General features: G+C 41.8%; 1 protein-coding gene across 3 annotated transcripts; it reads right to left on the bottom strand.

Annotated features, from left to right (window-relative positions):
- Positions 1–13: 13 nt before the first annotated feature.
- On the bottom strand, positions 14–22,677 carry hdac5 (histone deacetylase 5). 3 transcript variants are annotated; one of them, XM_049743861.2, is made up of 30 exons: positions 22,397–22,677; positions 19,296–19,451; positions 16,282–17,223; positions 12,554–12,631; positions 11,650–11,894; positions 11,403–11,571; positions 11,177–11,282; positions 10,773–10,906; positions 10,106–10,237; positions 9,915–10,024; positions 9,728–9,844; positions 9,549–9,660; positions 9,268–9,375; positions 8,994–9,187; positions 8,792–8,907; positions 8,510–8,702; positions 7,299–7,410; positions 6,821–6,954; positions 6,597–6,717; positions 6,407–6,456; positions 6,214–6,321; positions 6,065–6,120; positions 5,887–5,974; positions 5,598–5,717; positions 5,397–5,494; positions 5,112–5,230; positions 4,874–5,007; positions 4,643–4,724; positions 4,159–4,330; positions 14–4,077 (listed from the first exon to the last, which is right to left on the bottom strand). In XM_049743861.2, the coding sequence occupies exons 3-30, from the start codon at positions 16,433–16,435 to the stop codon at positions 4,038–4,040; spliced, it is 3,402 nt and encodes a 1,133-aa protein (XP_049599818.1). In that variant the 5' UTR covers positions 16,436–17,223; positions 19,296–19,451; positions 22,397–22,677; the 3' UTR covers positions 14–4,037. The 3 variants fall into 3 exon arrangements, with proteins under 3 accessions (XP_049599818.1, XP_049599820.1, XP_049599819.1); XM_049743863.2 differs by having other exon boundaries at positions 11,403–11,538; XM_049743862.2 differs by having other exon boundaries at positions 11,403–11,547; positions 22,397–22,676.

The following is a 22,677-nucleotide window of genomic DNA, read 5'->3' as shown; positions in this document are numbered from 1 at the left end:
ATCGCAACCAGCGGTCAGTGAATTGGTTTATTGACTTTCCAGACAAGTTTAACAACAGGCCCACTTAAAAAAACAACAAAGAAACAGATATTTAGGATCAACATCACAACTTTACAGTGAAGGATATTGAAAATAGGCTTCAACGCAATGTCCACAAAGCCCTGAATTGAATGAGTGCCAATCACCACAAGAGTCAGCATCCCTTTCAACCAAAAAGGAAATCAATTTGACCCAAAAGGGTGGCGGGAGGGGGGGGGCAAAAAAAAAAAAAAGTCTCATTATCAATAATAGTCACAGTAATAGATTGCTTGGATAGCTTGTATTGCACATGTGTACACTTATACGCACTTTATATACATGTGAGTAGACGCTGGAAAATGTTTTCAATTTTCAATTCAACAAGAAGGACAAAAGGAATGTGCTTGTGATCAGTTCCAACGAGATTCAAAAGTTTTCGGTCATGAGCCACGTGAGAGAAGAAAAAAAAGGGAAGATCCCTGCTCCATGAAAAAAAAAAAAAAAAAAAAAAGATAGCAGGGAGGTCCCATTGATACAACCTTTTCTCCTAAATGTCCAAATACGTACTCCTAACCCGCCACGTTAGCAAGACATACATGTACGCCACAGTACCAAACATAGATAAGAAAAGAGAGGATTAAGTCATCAACATACGTGTTTGTTAAATTCGTGGACACGCTTGGTCTTCGCAAATGTCAACATTTAAACGTACTCCATCCGAGGTTGGCTTCCTGACTCCCAAACTGTGCTTTTACAGTAAATGGCCAGGCAACAAAAACAATTAGGAACATTTGGCCAAGGTTATTATTACTTGTGGGGGGGTAATGGCAGATTATGGGGGGGGGGGACAATCTGTTCGACAAGGCACTCTCGAAAACAAACTCGTGGGAGGAAGATGCCCAGATGTCTATCTCCAAATTTCTAAAGAAGGATAATTAACTTTCTTGTGCCATTTTGATTATGATGATCGTTTGAGGAATTAATTAGCTGTTTTAAATCGGCAAATCTTTTTTTTTTTTGCCAATTTTTGCTGACCATTTATTTTTAAACAAATTAAAACATAAGACAAAAATAATGACATTCATACAACCCCTCCCTCCCTCCCCAAAATAATGCAAATTTTCTCAAAAAATGTGTATGATATAGCTGATTCGGTAAAATATCGGGAAAAAAAATCCTTATCCAATAAGCCCTCATTAAGATTTTACTACTGTGTTAGCCCAGGTTACAGCAAATTTGAAGAACTGAACTCCAGTAGGCTATATTAAGAAACAGTTACATTTTGTTATTTTCCAAAATGTTCCAAAATGTAACTGTGACCGATTATGATGGGATAAAGAGAAACAGACTCCATCATATTTTTAAATGGACTCAACATTTTGCACAAAGGGGAAAATGTGCTTTTTTATGTTACAATTGTATAAACCTTTGTAAATACAAGCATGTGGAACACTTTGACATAAAACAATTAGGTCATCTCAACAATTTCTAACAGTTTTTTTTTTTTTTGGGAGTGTCGAACAATTTAAGAATATATTCTTTGAATGTGATGTGAATAATCTCAAGGGATGAAGTGCTTTTCTTTGGCTTTGTAGTGCTCTTTTTTGGGTACCATTGATTATCTGGATATAAAAATGAAGTTTCCCAAGCATATATCAGGTTGAAGGTTTACTTCAACGGTACATATGGTTTTTTTTTGGTGCCTGTTCCGACACAAAAGGTATTTTTGATTCTCAGCAAAATGTATAAAATGCCACTTAAATCTGTTCCTTCTCCATTAGAGGTTTTCACATCGTCAGCAGTTTTTTTTTCTTCCTTTTTTTTTTTGTTGTACTCTTCAGTGATGAACTTCTTTTTACACTTCAATGACATTTAATATTGATAAAAATGGTTTTATGTCAGTGACGATTTGGGAAATTTGTTTTGGAATTAGAATTATCTGTTTTTAGAGAACATATTTAAAAAATTAACCTATTTGTTGTTTTTGTGCTCAGGCCATGTATTACAATATAAAAATTTGCTTCGGCTCCATCTTGTGGCATATATAGGAAACTACAAACCTTTATAAGCGGGTGTCAATTGCGCAATTTCTTCAAGACAGGGTTGGTCCCTACTGTCATTCTATTTTAGAAGTTCTTTCAATGTGCCAAAGGATAAATGTAGGTAGAACACTCTCTTATTCAATCCGAGAACCATAACATTGTACAAATAATAACATAGAAGAGCTAAGCAGCCCCGAAAAGGTCTAAAACGATCACTTAGCATTTCCGATCAGAATTAGTTTGCATTGTGTTTTAAAGGGAGAGACGTTGCATGGTCTTGCTCATGTGCATAAACATACAACAAAAGTGACAAAACAAATATATATATATAGGCATTAGTTGCAATTAGTGAGTTTTTCAGCAAGTATGCCACTGCTGGATATTTTACTAACTTTGCATTCATCAAAGATCTCCATATAAGTAGTCCAGGCTTGGTCCTACCAGAGGAGCCAGAGCCTGCTGTCCACCTCCATTGACAACATCATCGAAAAGTGCCACCACACTAAACAAGTGTTGCACTTCATTTAAGATGAAAATATCATATCATTGTAGAATATATTCATATAATCATTCTGACAGGATAAAAACACAATATGTGTGTGTGTGAGAGTAATTAATTGAAAGGGAAAACCATCACAAAGCTGCCAAAACTTCCCCTAGCACATCCTGTCATCTGGCAAAAGCTGAGATACAGATAAAGCGCAGAATGCATCAAAAAAGATCATTGTATTTATCTGAATGTATTCTTTTTTTCCTTGTCAACCGTCGTCACACGTTTAATCGATTCGATTCACCGAAATAAACCTTGCTTAACGCGTCATATTAAGATTACAGGCTTCCGAGTTTTGTGAATCAATCTAATTTCGCTGCTTGCGGTGCTCTTCTTTTAAGTACAGATATATTCGCAACATTTTGACCGATCCCTATGTCAGCGTCAGGGATGATAAATATATTTCCTGTATTTATTATAAAAAAAATATCTTGTGTGTGTTTCGTTTTTACATAAAAAAAAAAAATCTGGTGTGTGTGTTTTGTTTTTACATAGAAGTATATACAGATTTAGAAAAATGACTGACACTGTGATGCAACTGTGGGCAACAGGACATGACACGTTATTACATCGATACGATTAAAAAAAAACAAAAATGACTACAAATTAAAAAAAGAGAGAGATGGGGTGGTCATACACCACAATCCCACGGTCGCTTTTCTAGAGGAAAGAATGAAGGGGGGAAAAAAAATATGGTAGTCTCAAGCGACACACGTTATATATTGAAAGAATAAATAAAATGTCTTTAAAGCCCCCTCTTTTCAAAAAGTGTTTCCGAATGCGTCACAATTCTTCCTCTCTCAAATACATACAACTGACAAATTAAGGCAACCAGATGAGAAGAAATCGACACGAAAATGAAGTGACCACGTGAAACGACAGCTGAACGTGTGCGTGCGTTGCTGTGTTCCTTCAGTCCTGATTGGCTGGTTGGTTTTACTGAGGTGCTGCGGTGGTTGCTCTTTACTGTTTCTGATTGGATGTGTTCTTATTGTTTGCGTGCCAGTGCGCACGTACGTGTGTGTGTGTGTGTGTGTGTGGACAAAAAGGCACCTAGTTCCTCCTCGTCCTCCGTTCATCTTGCTGCTCCATCGGCGGAGAGCCGCACTGTCCGACTGTCACTCGTAGACGTGACAAAAGAAGGTGGTGCTGTGTGCAGGTTGAAAGGAGAGGAGGGAAAGTCAACGCTGCACGAGAGGCGTGTCCGTGCTGACGTGCCCCTCCCTCCGCCAGTTGCCGTGGATACGCTTACAATTTGTCTGCTCCTCCCGTGGAGAGAACTGGACTTTGTGAGCGTTTCCTCCACCGTTCGAGGTCATCCACAACATTTCCACTCAGTGTGAATGTGTGTACCTATACACGGTCCGTAAGAAGGTAGAGTAAGGTGCCAGGAAGAGGTTATGGTGGCGTTCAAGGTTGCGGCCCTCTTACAAAACGGGCTCCTCTTCCATTGGCTCTTCTGTAGACCTGCGGAGGAAGACGCCATGAGTTGGAGCAACGAACTCCAAATCCTGTGGCTTTAAATTGTGCAACTCTCAAAGCAAAGACCTGCTGGCGTCGGTGACGTTGGCGGCCGAGCCTGACTGCTCCACATCGACGCTCAAAGACGCCATGGCGCTAACCGTGTCTGCCTCATCCTTCTCCGATTGAATCTGCGCTCCGTCCAATATCGAGTGGCTGCTCGTCTGAGACAAAATCTGGAGGCAAGGCCAGTGTTTACCTAAAAGAGTCAAAGAAACACATTCCGAATGAGAGGAAGACAGTAGCGCTGTCGTTATCAGTACCGATTATTCTACCGATTATTCCATCAATTAATCATCTCATATATTATTTTTGCATGAAAGTGTATAACAAAAAAAATCCCCATTCACTGTTCAACTTTATTTGTTGTTTATTTGGAATTATTTAGTCATTAAAAAAACAGAACAATTAACTAACCAATTTAATTCATGAATTTAATCATTGATTATTTTTCGATGAATCAGTTCATTTTGCTGCGGGATCTTGAGTGTTTGTGCCCGTGTTGACTCACTCTGGATTTCTATCACTCTTTCTAGAGAGGCACAGGCTTTAGGACATGGCTTCTCTTGAGGCCACTGAAATGCAGAGTCATTCTGTGAAGGACAATGTCAACCAAGCAGATCATTAGCAAGTGTGTGGGGGGGACAAAAAGTGAATCTCAAGAACATCTACAATAACCTGTATCCAAATAACCAAAATCAACCCGATTTTGAAGCCGTCTAAGATATGCAAAACCTCCTACCGGATCTCCGAGGAGCGCAGAAACGCAGGCTTCTGATGCATCGCAGATGGCGGTGAGGTCATGACCTCCCTCTAGCGCCATAACAACACGCCCACCAGCCAGACCCATTAGGAGCTGTGTGAGCAGACCAAAACCTGCCAAAATGTAGTCAAACATATTGATATATGCATCAACAACACATGAAATACTTTTGGGACTCTTCGCTACTGGTCACCGAGGTAAGCGGTTTGAAACTCACATTTGGCAGAGACAATGTAACCGCCGAGAGGAGACTGATGACCTTCCACTGCGTCAAAGCCTGCAGACACCAGAATCACGTCTGGGCTGAACTGCTGAGCAATGGGCATCACCACACTCCTGCACAGAGGCATCCAAAAAGAGCTCATCAATTGGATGACATCATTCTCAGGCTTGCTGCTTAACTTGATGAAGAACAATCTTGAAAATTCTGACTTACGATGATTTGGCTTCTATATAATCATTACAAAAAAGATATATATTTCTCAAAATTGAGTGTGTTTACCTGAAGGCAGTGAGGTACTCAACATCACCCATAGGGGGCTCTACTCCTCCAGTCCATGCTATGTTGACATTAAAACCAACACCTTCGCCCGATCCCACCTGAGGAAAGTAAAGAGTGATCGAGTTGTAAATATTGGGAACTTCCATCTGCAGTGTCAATCCAGTCGAGCTTGCAACGTAAACAAATGCAGCGGGCGTGTACCTCCTCAGGAGCTCCGCTGCCAGGAAAGAAATTGCCGTCGTCGTAGCGATGGAGGGAAATGTAGAGGACGTTGGGGTCACTGTAGAAGGCCTGCTGTGTGCCGTTACCATGGTGAATGTCCTGCGGTGACAGGTTACAGTAACATCCCAGGGAGACCGTCATTATTATGAAACTTTTTATGCAGAGAATTTGGTTGTTTCGGATTTATTTCAATGGTTAAACTGTTTCTTGTTGTAGAGGAATGAATTTTGTGTTGCTACTAGACAAGCACGTGTGTGAAATCACTAACCCAGTCCACGATGAGGATTTTGCCCACTCCCAGTTTCTGCTGGAGTAGCTTGGCAGTGATGGCTACTGAATTGAAGAAACAAAAACCCCTGCTCTCACACAAAAAGCAAGGAGAAGAAGACAGATTAAAAAAAATCGCCGCATAAAAAGAGCAAATGGTGATGGTTAACTGTACGAACATGGCAGTGGATTCCTCTGCATGATGTCCTGGTGGACGCACAACTGCAAAGCCATTCTGGTACACAGAAAGAAAAAGACAGTAAAAGACAGGTCTAGGGGGAAAAAAAAAAAAAAGCTAACCCTCTTTTTTTAGAAAACTGAGTGTTACCTTCAGTTCCCCTGCTGCCACTCTGAAGGCCAGCTCAATAACGGAGCCCACCGCCATGCGGACAGCAGCAGACGAGTGCATCTCATTCCACACGGTGTCACTGTCCACCTGCAGGGGGCAGTAAAGCAGTTCTAAAAAAATGCCACCTATGTCATTAAGATAACTCAAAAAGATGCTTAGAGGAATAACTCACCCCTATTCCTCCACACGGAAGAACAGCGTACATCTTCTGGCTGATTGGACCTGAAACATGTATTGGTTTGAGAAGAGGACATAAAGGTCAAGTGATGGCTTGAGATACAAGTGTTCCACCTTGAGAATTTTTCAAGATAAGAAATCAACTTGTATCTGAAGGCAACATTCCAAAGCTGATCATTTCGTACCCAATAGCTTCTTGTGGTCCAGTTTGTGTCGATTCAGAGGACTGGTTCCGTAAAGCAGGGTGTGAAATTCGGAATGGACAGTCTGGATCTCATCCAGGGAAGCTTTCCGCCCACGAATTCTCTGCTCAGACACAAACGGCGAGAGACCGAGAAAGCTTTTTGCACACTTTTTCTTGACTTATTTTGAGCTACAAGTGTGTGTGTGTGTGTGCGTGTCTGCCTACCTCGCAGCGGCCCAGTAAGCCTGTCTCCTGCAGCCTGGACCAGATGCTCTGCACTCTCCCAGCATGCTCTGGGTGGATATGAGCGTTTCCACATACGCACTGGTGCTTTAACATCAAACTGTCATAAACAAGTCCTGCAGGAAGCAAAACAGGAAGAGGAAAGCAAATGTAAATGCAGGGGATGTGAAAAACTCATCAAATTAAAGCCAAGAACATATGTATAATTTACATGTACGGAAAATTTAGAGCCCTAATTACGATACTGAAGGCAAAAAAAAAAAAAAAAAAGAAATAAGTTTTCTATACCAGTAGTTGGTGCTAGAATGCCATGAGTGAATCATCATGTGCGTCAGAAAGATCTTTGCTCACAATTATCCGTCACTGTCTTAATTAGGGTTGTTAAATAACACTTTTTTTCACCCATACCGATACCAAGTGCCGATACTATTTTTTTTTAATGCTTGTTTCACACACTGACCCGTGGTAAAGAGATGTCTGACAGGGTTGACGGTGGCTGCAGGAGAAGACTGTGCTCTTCCCAGAGGTCTGTGAGGCAACGAGGAGTGGAAGACACCCATCTGTTGCAAGCCCTGATGAGAATGGGAGGAAAAAAAGTACCATTCATTCATTTGTCTCAGAAATTAAGGTACTAAATTGCACATATATCTTAATATTTTTTTTTAGGTATACACAGACGGTCTGATATGCATAGTTCAGTGAATTAATGTGTGTGTCTGGCCTTCAAGGTTTATGCAAGGAGTTCTATACAGACTATAGATAGGGAATATTACTGTGCTCCCTGCTGTGAACAGGGTGAGTCATCATGTGTGGGTGGGTGGACGCAAAAAACACACTTGAAGATACAGAGATTTGGGAACACACACGTACACGGCAGTGAGTCCAGTGGTTGAGTCACCAGCTGGTGATGTCAATGCGGCGTCATCGAAAGAGCGTGCGCAAGTTTTCAAAGTGGCGCCAGGGCCGAATAGAAACATTTGGTCTCGTTGTTCATTCCAATGACATACGTTTATGCTATGTGACTAGCATTGCAACATAAGGCTATTTTATCCACAATGTCACATTTTTATTTTGACGTCAAGCGCTGAATTAATGCAGACAAATTCACAGCTCGTCTTAATTGTTGTATTGTTTGAGCGAAACAAGGAGAGCAGTGTTGCTGGCACCTTGTGCAAAGCTTGTGATGTGATATTGTCCTTTTCTGTAGGCATTTTCACGCTTGAATGCTATTGCTAATAGGCCGTCTACCGCTAAAGACAGTCATGTGCTAAAGGAGGTGTATGAGATCAGGAGACGACGGATGGTTATCATTTCATTATTGCAAATTGACATCTGCTGATGGCAAAGTGTCATGACTCCCTTAGTTGAGGTCATATGATGCTGGCAACCTTGTGATTTACTACCAAAAAAAAAAAAAGATAATAATAATCTTACATAATCACTGGGCATCGTCAGTTATTACAAGGACATGCATCTAGTCACAGGTTTAAATTTTTTTCCGATTGCTGCACAATTATGGAAAAGTTTGAGAGTCTTGTGTTTATACGCATGTGCAAAGACAGATAGAGTAAAGGAGGAGTTGGTAGTGGGACTAGACCAACTTATAGTAAACAAATACCAAAACTAAGAGTGAGCCTATCAGGTGAACAATAAGACTTGACACTTTCTAACCTGAGAGTAGCTAGCCCTGCCGTCTTCCTCGCTATCTCCCAGCTGGATGACATCATCTTCCTCATCTTCTTCATCCAGTTCGCTTTCTGTGCTTTCCCCTTTCACGTGTCCAACTCCTCGTTCTTCCTCCTTTGCATGCACGCTAAGTCTGTCAGAGGGGATGGCGGGCTCATCCGACGCCTCCGTCTGAGCTCTGATCAAAATGTACCGAGAGGTTTCAAACTTAGTATGTTGTTGTAATATAAATTTAGATTGGAAATAAGCTATTGGATTGTCGCTCACCTGTGAATGCTCCCTACGTCATCCTCCTGCATGTCGTTGGTCTCTGTGAGCTCCTCTTCCGTCTCCTCTGGGTGAGTGGGAGGAGGTCTGGGTAAATCTGAACCCTTGGAAAGCATCTACACAAATAAAGGGGAGGATAGAAAAAAAAGTATAAGTGCAGCCATTGATTTGCAATGATCTGTGTGCACGTATATATATGTACCTTGTAATGTTTCTCCAGAAAGTGCTGGTGTTGCTGCTGAACTACAAGTTGCTGGAGGGCCTGGGGCGACTGGGGCAAAGGTGCACTCTGGGTACGAGTTAAAGATCGATGGCGGGGCAACTTGTTGACGCATCGCATGCCGCTCGACACGCCTCGTTCTGCTGTAACCAACGGCGACTGGCTGTACATAGGAACTGATTGGGTGGAAGATCAAGAGTTATAAAAAAATAAATATGGATATATTTCATTTTGCTTTCATGTGTCATATGTGTACCCGATAGCATTGCCGTTTGCTGTCTGGCCTGCTCCAGTAGTAGCACGTGCTGTAATAATGACGAATGAGCAGAGTGCGAGCTCGGAGTCTCGACATCGTGTCCCACCCCTGAAAAATAAAAAAATAATATATATATAAATAAACATGAAATAAAAAGAAACATTTTATTTGAACATCTATTCATCTTTAGCCACATTGCCCATTCTTAAGGCTTTACTCAGTGTGGATACAATTGTGTATGATTTATACAAAAGTATAAGAACAGGATCGATAACGCGTACCTGCAGGTAGAGAGGATGTGGAGAGAAACTTCCCAGTTAGAGCTCCACCTGCCCGAAGTGACTGAATGGCTTGACGCTCGGCCTCCTGCTGGCTTGACAACTTCTGGGATGCCTGTGAAAGAAACTGTCACGTTACTATCGTTCATTATAAACCAAAATGAAATGTGTCTTTTGCCTACCGTGATGTGTGTGTTAGCAGGGAGTCCTAAGGAGATATTGGGCAGAGAAGGTGAGGTGTAGAGACTTAGCGGACTCAGCGTCCCATCGGCTCCTAGCGTCTGATGAAGGGATCTAAGCTGCAGACACACGGAATGGTTACCAAGTAGTTGACAAGTGACTAGTGGCTGAGCGCGTGTTTTTGCATACCTCGGTCTGTATGTTGGGTACAGAACCAGTGTTGCCGTTAGCAATGGCTGAATTGGAACTATTGGGACTGCTGGGCCCTGAACCTGGAGCGCTACTACAGAGAGGAGAGACTGGGGGAAAAAAAATAAACACATTATGGAATTTGCACCATATTTAGTCACAATATTCACCAGAATAAGTTATTTAGTAACCTGAAATCTCAATGGCTCTTTTCTTGAAGGTGCTAATGACAGTTCCATCTTTCCTTCGGAGGAGTGGAGAGCTCCGCCTCTCCGCTACTTTCTGTTTCAACCGTGAACGCACCTTCAGGTTAGGCTCCGACACTAAATGACAGAAAAAGGAGGAAGCGTGAAGAGAGAAAACGTCACATGAGCGATGAAGTAGACTTGAGAGGAAGATTTTTTTGCATATCTGCATTGTGTTGAATGACAAAAACCCGGTGTTGCTCAGAAACAAAATGTTTTTGCCAAGAGTCACAATGGAACCCCCACGACTACCATTCAGATTTACTTTTCATATTCGCTACTCAATTCTTTTGGCAATTTTCTTCCTTGTGAAATGTCAACCAGCCTTTCTTTTTTTTTGTCTGCCTGCTTGGTAGTCAAAGCACTTTTCCAATGTCACCGAGTCATTGAGAGTCTAATTAATCGGGGTTGGCATATGGTGTTCGCACGCTGATGACGCAGCATCACAAGTAACTGGAGGTTTGTTATCTTGCTTGAGAATACGTCAACAGCCTCCCATTAAAACAAGGTGAGCCTTGACCTTGCAATCACCTGAACCAAAACACTCCACGCCATCTTTTGAGCGAAAACCAAATGATTTCCTGTTCATTGTCACCACATTTGTATTCCCTACCTGTTTTGCGGAGCGGAAAGTCATCCTTGCCCTCGTAGTTACCCAGTAACGTGGGAAGTTTGTAAGATGGAGGAGTTCCTGGAGTGTTACTCTGGGGTGGTGAATTTTGTTCCAGGGAAATGTTCTGGCCTCCCCTGCGGACACACAAAAAGGTAGTCAATCCTTTTAGCAGAGTTTGGGGAAATGTCAAAACAGGTCGCTGATAGTATCAATCAAAAGTGAACATTCATACATTTACGACAGATGACTCGCACGTGAGCGGTTAGTGAGTGTGACCGAGTCAAAGGTCGTATAAGTCGAGGGAATTTGTTAGCCTGAGGGAAACACTAAAAGCACGCGGCGGCGGCGACGACACGACGCTTCTTTGTGCCTGCTCTATTAATATTGCGAGCAGAAATACTTACCAGCACTTTGAGGAGAAGGAATGGTTCAGTCCGCCGATACCAGGCTCTTTCTTATTCAGAAGGAATTCCTGCAATTTCAACTTGACCTCGGTACTGGCGATGGCACCTTTTAGAAGACACGAACAAATGCCAGTAATGCAAAGACTTTTTTTGTCTTATGCATCGTGGAGAAAAAAAAAAAAAAAGCAATTGCATTCTGGGGAAAAGAAGCGATCAAGCAACTCACTCTCTTTGCCTTTCTCCTTATTCCGAAGTAGAAGCAGCTGTTGCTCCAGCCGTTGTTTCTCCTGCTCTTCGTGTCTTTGTTGTTCCAGTTTTCGCTTCTGCTCCAACTCTTGCTGTCGCTTTGCTGCCAGCAGTTCCTGTTGTTGCTTACAAACGATATAATTAGCGGACTGACAAAATGTTTTTAACTCATGCTGTCATGTGACTGACAAAAAAAGAATCTTTTTCAAAGCATATACATGAAATACCTTCAGGTGTTCCTGTAGCTGGACTTCATGTTGTCTGGTTAGCACTTCATGTTTTTTCTGGAATTCAGCAAATAGCAGTTGTTTCTGGAGTTCTTGCTGCTGTTTAAGTAGTACTAGTTCATGCTGTAGCTGCTGCTCTCTCAAAGTGGTGTCCACTCCTGTAGTTCCCACTGGCAAAGATCCCAACCTGGGCTCGGTGCGCAAGTCGACGGGGCCTCCTCCACCACCTGAGCCTTCTTCCGACCCTGGGAACCATTTACGTTTTCAGTCACACCAGTAAAAAAAAAAAAAGCATCATGAAGAAGGGGGGAAAAAACCCACACACTGCTTCATTCACACATACACTAAAACCCCCAAAATAAAATCTCTTATCCAAGTGAGGAAAGGATGCAAAATATCACCCTTGATGATCTCTCATGAAGGTCAAAGGAGCCTGCTAAAGCATGAATTCACACGCCTGAGGTATTATTCCATACAAGTCCACTTGGTTTGGTGCGTCAGACATTTGCGTTTCCATCACAAGACTTTGTGCTTGAGGGTATTTTAGTGAGCGATGACGCATTTCAGGAACTTTTATGTATCAGAGAATTGTAGTTTGTTAAAGGGAAAGGAAATTGAGCAAAAAAGGATCATTAGCTTCTCAATGCGTGCCCAATATTTATGACACCAAGGTACATAGCAACGCAAATCAGCTTTGACCATAAAGAAAATATCTCTGTGATCAAATTAGGGGATGACATTAGTAATAAGCATAGCTGTCAATCAATCATACAATTACTTAAAATTCAAGGCCATCTGAAATGGTGACAGTGTTGCATTAAATTCATTCACGGTAGCCACCAACACAAATATTTTTAAATTTCCATCCCAGGCATGCACAACCAAGAAGCAAAGAGACACTCACCACCTTCTCCTCGCTGTTCACTTGCTGTTCCTGCCGGGCTCTGCATGCCTGATGGGAGGCTGCTTTTCACCTCCACGACTGCGAGAGAAAGACAATTACTGATTAGTCTGGACAATGTTGTCGGAGGTACAACGGTCGATTCCATCACGATCTGCCAACAACCAAGAGATGCGTTGAGAGAATGTAAGAAGAAAAGACATCCTGATGACTGTTAAATAGCCTCAAGATTCGCACGAGTCATAATGTGATGTGCCGATTTTCTCACTAATCAGTCAAAACAAAGAAACAAATATGTGACTGCTTTGATACAGTTGCCGTAAACTGCGCTGTATAAATAAAGTTTTATTGTACAATTGCTTCGTTTTGCCACTTGCTGTCGACTAAAAATGACATCACCGTTTTCAAACTGGAACACTGTAAGTTGCAAATATGATAACACCCCACGTGGCGTCATTATTTATAAAAGATAAAGTTCAAGGTGTCGTTATTTCCACAGGGCCGATTTGTTCATTGTAACTCAATTTCTTCACTGCTGTTTTAAATGACGTTTTGTATTTAGTTGGCTATCAGTCAGACTAGACAAGACTCAGTAACTTCAGAATAGACACCCCTAATTAGCTTATCGGCTTCTGTCAGCTACACTAATCACTGGATGTGTGTGTTTGTGTGTGTGTGTGCAGGGTGGGACTTTTGAGAAGCGAGCCAACAGTGACCCTGATCTGCCACATTCTGTTGGCTACTGTCTCTTTGAGCTCATCTGATCCCTGATAATGGATTAGGCTACTTCCTGAAGATGCTAAAAAGTATATTAGAGCAGCAGGCCATTTCCTATCTGCTGGCTGGACAGGAAATTAAATCAGACCTTCCTCACAAAGAAATAGGATTTTGGACCTTCTGGAACTGACATTATCCGTGGCTTGGGTGTCACGTTGCACGTATATTTTTGCCATTTTAACAATAAAAAAATAAGCAACATCCACAATGAGGCTAAGCTTGTTAGCTCTGTCCTGGCTAGAGAGAGGAGTACGTCATTCAAAAATCCTGACCGTCTTTTCTCTCAATCAGACTTTCTGACTTATATTTGCTTGTGCAAATATAAGTTATTCAAAAAAAAATGGTGGCATGAGTTCTTTAAAAATATGCCCCACACATGCAAAGACATACAACCGAAGAATCAAGGCAGTTTTATATTTGGTGGTGTGTGACCATTCGGTTGGCTCAGTCAACTGCGGTTGGTGCTGCTGCTGCTGCTATGAAAAAAAAAAAAAAAAATGCTGGCAAGAGTCAAAGCGTCTAAAACTGAATTCTGGTAGATAAACACGATGTGTGTCTGTGAATATGTGTGCAGCCACTCACTTCTCAATTACCTAAACAAATATTCTGGTGTTTCACGGTGACGCACGTGTCTCCCTTTCCACTACAACACACACACTGTCCCGATGTGTATGTGTATATGTGAGACTGGACTGTGAGTGTGTGTACAACAGGCCTCTTGGCAAGAGAGCAGCATTCCACAGCAGCCAGCTTCTGACGTCAAACTAAAGACATTTATAGTCCTGTAAACACACACACAAACTTACACTAACGTACAGTCTGGCAAAGAGGCGGGTGGAATTAACTTTTCGCTCAATAATATTAGCCTCTTAACGGTTAGATGCAAATCGACACAAACAGGGATATGGATCTGAGAAAATGCAATAATAAAAAATAAAAAAAAATACATCAAGCTTGTCCATAAAATTAAAATTCTCTACTGGAGCAAATCGTGATGTTAACACTATTAGAATAGACTTGATCGAGTACTTGTCGGGTCTTGGCAATAAATGAAGAAAATATTGAAAGAACTTTTCTAACTCTAACGGAGAATTTTTATTATTCTAAATTAGTTTCAGTCGTCATTAGTCAAGACTATAATTAGTCATCGTTTAGAGGCGTCAATTGCTTTGGCGGGGAATTTCCATCTTTAAAAAGACAAAGGTTAAACTTTTGTTTATAAATTAATTCTTTGTTTCTCTTCTTCCATAATTTATTCTTCTTCCCTGCAGTGCTACTGCAGAGTGTTATTTTGGGAAAACAATATCCATCTTTGCTTTTCTTCGCTCTTTCCCTGTCTTGTTCATAATGCACCGCTCCGGCAAAATAGACACAATGACGTCAGCCCTGCAAAACAGCACAGGGACACAGTGAGGAAGACCGAAAAGGTAAAAATAGTATAATGGCCGTGTGTGCTTTGGACAAATTAGAAGCCTACAGTTCCAGAGAGTAGTCACATGTGTCTTGTTGCCATAGGGAATGATGGGTGGGCCAGATGCATGATGGGATAGTTAGGTCATCCAGAGAGATGCTGTCTTAATGTTGCGTTACATAAACAAGTCTCCATTTTTCTTTGTTTTTATGCCACTCTATTTAAATTTGTCCACGGTCAGGTGACTCAGCAAAAAAAAAGTTGAGGATCACTCTTTTAGAGGATGAAAGGGACAATCATAAATCATAAGCGGTATCCTCGATCAATTACATTTTATTGGATTTATTTCAATTTGTGAGTGGCGCTGGAAAAAGGGCATCCGCTTTTTTTAGATGAAAGTTGCGCTCGATGAAATCGGTGACAAATGTCAACCACACAGTAGGACGATTATTGCAAAGGGTTATGTAATAGAACACAAATAATTATAATCATTAATCACAAGCATTACTCTATAACCGGAATGATTAATAAATGATGGCTTCAATTCAATGTGTTATTTGAATTGATGGATTGCGTACACGTATCGCCGATTAAAACCTCCACGAAAAAAAGCGTCTGGAGGTGGCCCACCAACGCCTCTGCTAACTTTAACTGCACTTTAGTGGAATCCCAGCTACCTTCACGAGACGTGCTCCTCACCTACAGATGAAAATATAAGGAACCACGGAGACCACTGGGTTTCAAAATGGAGTATGAAATGGATGACAAGCTTTATAAAAACTTGAAACAATGTTTTTTGTTCATTTTTCATTTTTAACTGTGGATAAATACATCTAGGATGATCTTACAATATTAGTATGTGTTGCATAACTCTGTTTGACTTAATACACAGCCTCAGAAGCATTTTATTTGTATTTTTATACAGGATTCAAGATTTTTTTTTTAGGAGCAGATGAATATTAAATTCTCTCAGAAAAAAAAAATCTTCAGTAGCTGATTTGTATTTATTTATAGAATTTGTTAAAAGGAATGATTTTTTTTTTAATAGAAGGAAATTGTATTTTGAAGGTTGTAATGTCGATTGCTAAAAACAGCCTTTCCTTAAGAACGAAACATCCGTGTCAGAAATCAATGTATCAATGGAGCAAGGGATTAGAGGCAATGTACGCATGTCTTGTTCCAAATAGATTTAGCTGTTGGCACCAAATCCCAACTCTGCTCACCTCCCCGGACCTTTGTCCGATTGCCAGTCACACCTAAGCCTGCTTCACATTTCTATCTTGTCACTAATACTGTCGCAGTCGAGGAACCGAATTTATGAAGCGTAACAAAGATGCGGGAACGCAGTTGAAACCTTCACGCAATCATCTCATCGATATGCAAAAGAAAGTATTGGCAGAGCAAACGAAGGCACCGATCCATTTCGTCAAACGACGTGAACATCCAGAAACAACATGAACTTGAAAAGCGATTAATACTGAGATGTGTAGATTGATATATATCAATAAAAGACACCCCCCCCCCCTTCCTTGAGATGACTCACCGGCTGTGGGCATGGCAGTGGTGGAGCCCCTGCTGCTACTCAGGAGCTCCAGAGGCTGTTGGCTGTCTGTGCCGGCGGAGGAAAAACACGACTCCGTCTCGTAAATGGTCTGCAACATGGTGCACAATCCTGACACCGTGGGATGCAACAGCATGCCAAAAGAAGAGAAGTGCTCTACTTTCCCTCAAAACGATTCAGTTCCTTTTCATGAATACTGCCATGTATTGGAGAAGTGCGGCTTACTCATTTTGAGGAGGATATGAGTAATCATTTACAAGCTTTTTAAGCTGAAAGCTGCTTTTTTTTCAGGGGGGGGGATAATTCTTTTAGCTCCAAAAATAAATTGGGGAAATTCCATTGAAAAATCCAAAACAATGCTGTGTTTGATTAGGGAATTCTTTGTTGAATTTCAAGTAGCTTTATTGGAGAAGTCTCCTCAAACTGATCCTCTTCTATGATGCAGAAAAGTCTTCCCTTGGGTTCAGCTGGATGAATCGATCAAATTGAAAGGATGAATCGGAAGAGGAGACCGATTGCGAGAAACTCCTTCGAATAGTCTAAGCTTTCTACGGCGTGGTGTTTCTATATCATCTGGAGTCCAGATCCCTGCAGAGCAAGTTCCTTAACACTGGCTGGTCTTTCAAATCGAGAAGTTTGCCTCTTCCGGTGCATCCGATCCAAGTCTTGGCCGAACAAAGTGAAGAAAATGGACAATCAGCGAGAGCCACTTTGTAAAAGTTCCCACATTTCCAGCGGCTGCAAAATGATGGACGCCGTCAGCTCAGCTCCATGTGTGCGGTGGCTTCGCATCAGGATGGACTAGCTGCGAGCTGCAGCTGCGTCTTCGCCACTTCCCACAGCTAATAACACCGCACCAAAACAGATACGAGGAGACGCTGAATTCCCCTGCATCAAAGGATCCTCACGCTGTTCTCCTCCTGTCTGATGAGAGGCAGAGGAGGAGAGGAGGAAGATAAGGAAAGGCGAGGACATAAATAGCTTTGGGAGAGCACTCCCCGAGGTTCCATGCTTCCAAAATTAGAATCAAGTGCTGAGAGAACGATAGAGAGAGGGAAATGGAAGCAAAAGAGGGCGGGCGAGGAAGCCAATGACATGAAAAGAGAAAGAAAAACAAGGAAATTTTGTGGCAGCCCAAGACGAGCGGCGATACCAGCCTTCCGGAAAAACGAGCAGCCGAGGAGCCTATACTATCCTCTTATGACTCCGGTGAAGATTCACACCAAAAAAAAAAAAAAAAAAAAAAAAAAAAAAAGGGGAAGGCTTGCTGCATTGGCAACCTTCATACACCCACTAGAAATAAGTGCTGGTCAGACAGCTAATATTCACTGTCTGACAGTCATGTGTGTGTGTGCGCGGGCGGGGGGGCGTGCGTGGGTGTGTGTGTGCATACGAAAGTCGTAATGTGGCGCTCTCTGAGCTGTTTGAATGAAAGCGGTTGAGGGCTGGCAGACGTTAAGACGGATAAACAGCTTTTGTCCTTTCATTCGAAAAAAGAAAAAAAAATCATACGTTCGAGTCTTTCTTGCAGCTTTTATCTAATGAAGAATAAAGAAGAGACGCGAAGATGGGAGTTGCAGGGGGGGTGATGGAGGGACTGGAGATGAAAATAGCCTGCCTGAGAGAAGGAGGAGTTGGAGATATAAATAGACAGAGAGAGAGAGAGAGAGAAAGCGAGAGATAAGCCTCTAGCTCTGGGGGGGGGGCAAGGTGTGGGACGGAATAGGGATGCACACCAATTTCTGGCCTGCACTTCCCGCAATTCACCTGTCAATCGCTCAGCGGGACTGCGAGCGTGACAAGCCAGGAAGAATCTTTCACTGCTGTAGGTGGCTGTGACGGAGCAAGTTGGAATGTGTCATCTCTCTCGCCCTCGACTCGCCACTTGCACAAAACATTAGTTCCAGCCTGTTGTCGGAGGTTCTTTTTTTTTTTTTTTTATCCCTCGGACTGTAAATCGCTCCAGAGTATAAAATATGCATAATGAGGAAGAAGAAAAAGAACCAAGTTTCTTCAGAGTGTATAAAAGTCCATTTTCAAAACCATAACAAGGTTGAACAGTTTAAGAGCTTTTGTTTCTGCAACCCTTCCAAAGCACAAAATGCAAGACCGGGACCTTCAGAATGTTGTCTGCACAAAATAGATGAGTGTGTTCAAGTGGGGCATTTTTGGAGTGGTGCACCTGGGAGATGCCACCAAGCATGATCACGGTGTAAGCAAAAGCTGCACTGCGCACTTTGCTGTCAGTGTGGATATTATTAATTGAAACTACTGGCTGCTATTTATAGTATTTGTTTGTTCCATTCGGCCGTTGAGTTTAAAGTGAAGCTGCTTTAAGTATACTCCAACGGAGATTAGAATCAGAAGATGAATGGTTATGACTCCTCTGTTTTTAGGCTGCCTTAACACCTGTTTCCTTTCCAGGAAAGAAAAACTCATTAAAACATTTTCATTAATTCGTCACCTTCATTCCACCTCCTCCTCACCCTCATCATCCTCACCTCCTGTGTAAACAGCTCTGGATGTCCATGGGCAGACTCGCGTATGTTTCGGTATGACTCACAGGCAGAATGCAAAAATCAAATCATATTCCTGCTACAACGTTATCATTTAGTCATGTTGAAATATGTATTTGAATTTTATTTCAATTGTGACAAAAAATATCTGATAACTCAAATGGTCTCACATACTAAACACATCTGCTGAAGGTGTGTGTGTGTGTGTGTACTGCAGGATGACTCATCTCTGCGTTTCTATTTGAGGCGCATCAACCACTGGACTCACACTGTGTCTTTGTGTGTATCTACGTATGTGAGCGTGTGTGCATGTGCTTTATCGGTACCCATGACAACCAAATTACAGTCAACTGACATTGCTCAGTCGGGGGTGGGGGGGGGGGGGCACCAAGATACATATATATAGATATGAATGTCACATAGTGTATGGCGGGGACACACGCCAATTATATACTTTATGACATTTTTAAAAAAACCTACCAGAGGTGTGTGATGAATTCATGAAGGCTGAACGTGGCCTTTGCGTTGTGCTCCTTTGAGTCTTTGTGCGTGTGTCTTAAAGTGGGTCCTCGGTGTCAGCCATATGTTGCAGGACAGATGATGGATGGATGGATGGATGGACGGACGGATAAACTTCTAGAAAAAAAAAAAAACATCATCATTGAGATATGAGTTAAAATGGAGCTTATGTTGTTGACATATGAAGAATGGAAATTAAATGTTTCAATTTGCAAAAGTAAAAAACACATGATTTTTGTTGTTGTGGACGGGTCAGCAAATTTCATGACAAATTGGCACCCCCCCCAGACTAACATCTGCTTTGGGAACCAATTCCACAGTAGTCTATTGCCACCTACTGGCCTTACATTGATAAGAGCAACTACAACACTTACAAGGGTTCCAAAGCAAAATAAATCAAAACCCTTAGCGCAATTAGCATTCAGAGTAATTGTCCAAATGCATGACAACAAACTTGTGCCGGTCATTAGCTGTAATGTGATTTAGGGGATCATCTCAAGATGTGATTTGCACCCTCATTGCCGACTGAAATGAGCCTAGATGCCAAATATATGCATTTGTTCACTTCACTGCCTTATTATTATGCTTCAGAGAAGCACTCATGAACTAAACATATTTCATGAATTAATAATAATTGAACATCTCTCCGCGCATCGAAGTCTGCTGACATTTTATCAAGAGGTCTGTCTGTCTGTCTATCAATACTTCGACCAATGGAGGTAACCAGACTAACCTGCTGGTCGACTGTACTAAGGCAAAAAACAGAAAGTCAGACGGGAAATGAAGAATCTGGTGCCTGTGTACTTCACTCGACTCGAACACGCACGCAATGTTGCCAAAGAATCAACAAAAATAGAAATATTTCACTCTCACTCCTCCTCCTCCTCCTCTTCACACCAGCATTTCCTAAAATACCTGGCCCCTCCCTCCCATGCATATGAGGAGCAGGAAGTGCTGCCTGGCAACCAAAGAGCAGGCTGCCGTGGTAACGCTTCACCTAAGCATTTCTTGCGGGCCTCTGTTTAACAAAAACAGGGCACTGTAAATTTTAAAAGTGGGTTACAGTGCACAGTCCGTGGAGATATTATGCAACTAATGCGCCTGATGCACCCTTTGACCTCTGAGATCTGACTTCTGGGGGGGAAAAAAAACAAAACAGTACATTATACAGCTGCAAATCCCTCATCCAAAGTCCTTCCAACCGGACGGATTGAAGCTCCTGTGGGAGGAGGTGACATGGAGGAATTCAACTGCAAAGAGTGTTCTGAGAATGAGCCCAGTTTGTTAAGAAGAAGGATGCTCATGTTGACTATTATAAACGGTCACGTAGGGCCGTGTTCAAGACCACATCCGAGACCGAAACTAGAATTCACAAAGAGTTGAGACAGCAATTAAACCATCGTTCTTTTGTTACCTTCCGATTTCAGAAAAGGCGACTGCGGGTGAGTCATTGCAATCTACCTTCACACGGAGTTTGTCTTTCGATGACTTTGCCGCTTGGCACGGCAGACGTCGGCCATTTTTAAACGACGGCTAGAGTCAGGCATAATGGAAAGTGATTACTGTAGACTTCCTTCAAGGAAATGTTGGCTACCTATTAATATAGCAGTAACTTCCTCATCATAATTCTCTCATCTGACTTGTCAACAAATAAAAATACAAGAATTGGTGGTAAAGTGTTACGTGACAGGTATGAATATTAACTCGTGGTGTGCTTCCTTCAATCAAACATATGTAGTCATAAATGGGGTGCGATTAGATTCAAGTGGAATTCAATTCGATTCAGTGGAATCGATGTGTTATTTTACATCCACATGAATGAACTTGTCAGTATATGAACTTGTCAGTACGGTGAAGGTGACATTTCCTTCAATGTGATTTGTATCTGTACAATAAAACACAACTGGATATGTATCTGATATGTTTTAAAGTGGTCGAGTTTTTTGATTTGATGCACGTGATTGATTTATTTGAACAGAAGTCAGTTGGGAGGAGCTCCAGCACGCACGCATGCGACCCTGGTGAGGAAACGCGCTTCCGAAAATAGATGGAAGGACGGCGTTACAAAATAAAGCTAAAAATTTCAAAGACTGAAAACATCAATAGTTATTCAGAGAGGTTTTCATTTTCAAAGGGAATGTGAAGTACAACAACGTATCTAGTCCCACCCTTCTTTTTTCTATGTATACATATTATTACTCTAGTAGTTTTTTTATATATATAAAAATAATACCAAAGCAAAAACAAACAAAAAATAAATGTACTACGGGCAAATGTCAACAACCATTCACATAATTCAACATCTAACACCTCAGTACTTTAAGTAACCCAACGTGCTTGTTTCTAAGACATAGAAGAAAGTACCAAGAAGGTAAGCACAGAGAGAACATGTAAACTCAACACTGAAAGGTCAGAGCAAAAAAAATAAATAAATAAAAACTCGAACCTCATAATTACAAGTAACAATGTATTGCATTGTATTGTATTGATACAGAAATGCAAATAAAACCTGATTTGTGCATGAAACAATCGTTTTGTTTCTTTTTTTTTTTTTTGGTACATCAAGATTGTGTGAATTGTGTGTCAGATGGGGCAATTAAGTACTTCCAGTCCCATCATGAATAAATCAGAAAATAAAAGAATACTCATTTTAAAACCATCCGTGAGGTTATCGAGCAGGATGTTGTTTGAGTGGTAGCTGTTAGCTAAAGGCGTGTACTGTTAGTTGCCACCTTCGGGCTGCCAACTTGAAGTTGTGCTCAATTTCGTTCGCTTCAAATTGTCACTTTCACGCCAACTCAACAAACAGCAACGTGTGTAGCTGTTGTGTGGCACAAAGTAGCTTCGATGTGTTGCTTTTTCAATCATACACGTCTGCTTGTTTCTTTCAGTCTGTTGAGTGTCCTTTAGCTAGCCATAGCAGTGTTTGCAAGTTAGCTAAGTGTTGATCATGGCTATACAAACGCAACAATTCACGAGATAATCAAGCAATAAAAGGAAGCTAGATGGCCAGTCACGCATGAACACATGCACGCACGGATTTTCTCTGTGTGTACGGTTACCGTGGATGTCGGCGGGTCCTCCTGGAACGTGTACTAGTGCGGAGGTGTCTTCCTCCCGGCTTCGGCTCCCATCACGGCTCGCAACGTCTCCACGCAAATGGCAACCGCGATCGGAACGGGAGATTTCCACAACCTATGCGCGACTGACTTAAAATATTACTACCTTCATATTTACATTTATATCTCGCTAACGTTGCCCCGTCCCTTCCCTTCCCTTCTCCTCTCCGCCGCTGCCGCCACCACCAACAACAACATTATTGACGTCCTCCTCTGACCACGTG

This window comes from Syngnathus scovelli, chromosome 16, assembly GCF_024217435.2.
Source record: "Syngnathus scovelli strain Florida chromosome 16, RoL_Ssco_1.2, whole genome shotgun sequence".
In the NCBI taxonomy this organism is placed as follows: Eukaryota; Metazoa; Chordata; class Actinopteri; order Syngnathiformes; family Syngnathidae; genus Syngnathus; species Syngnathus scovelli.
Note: the sequence above shows the minus strand (reverse complement) of the source record. Positions and strands in the feature narration are given on the sequence as shown.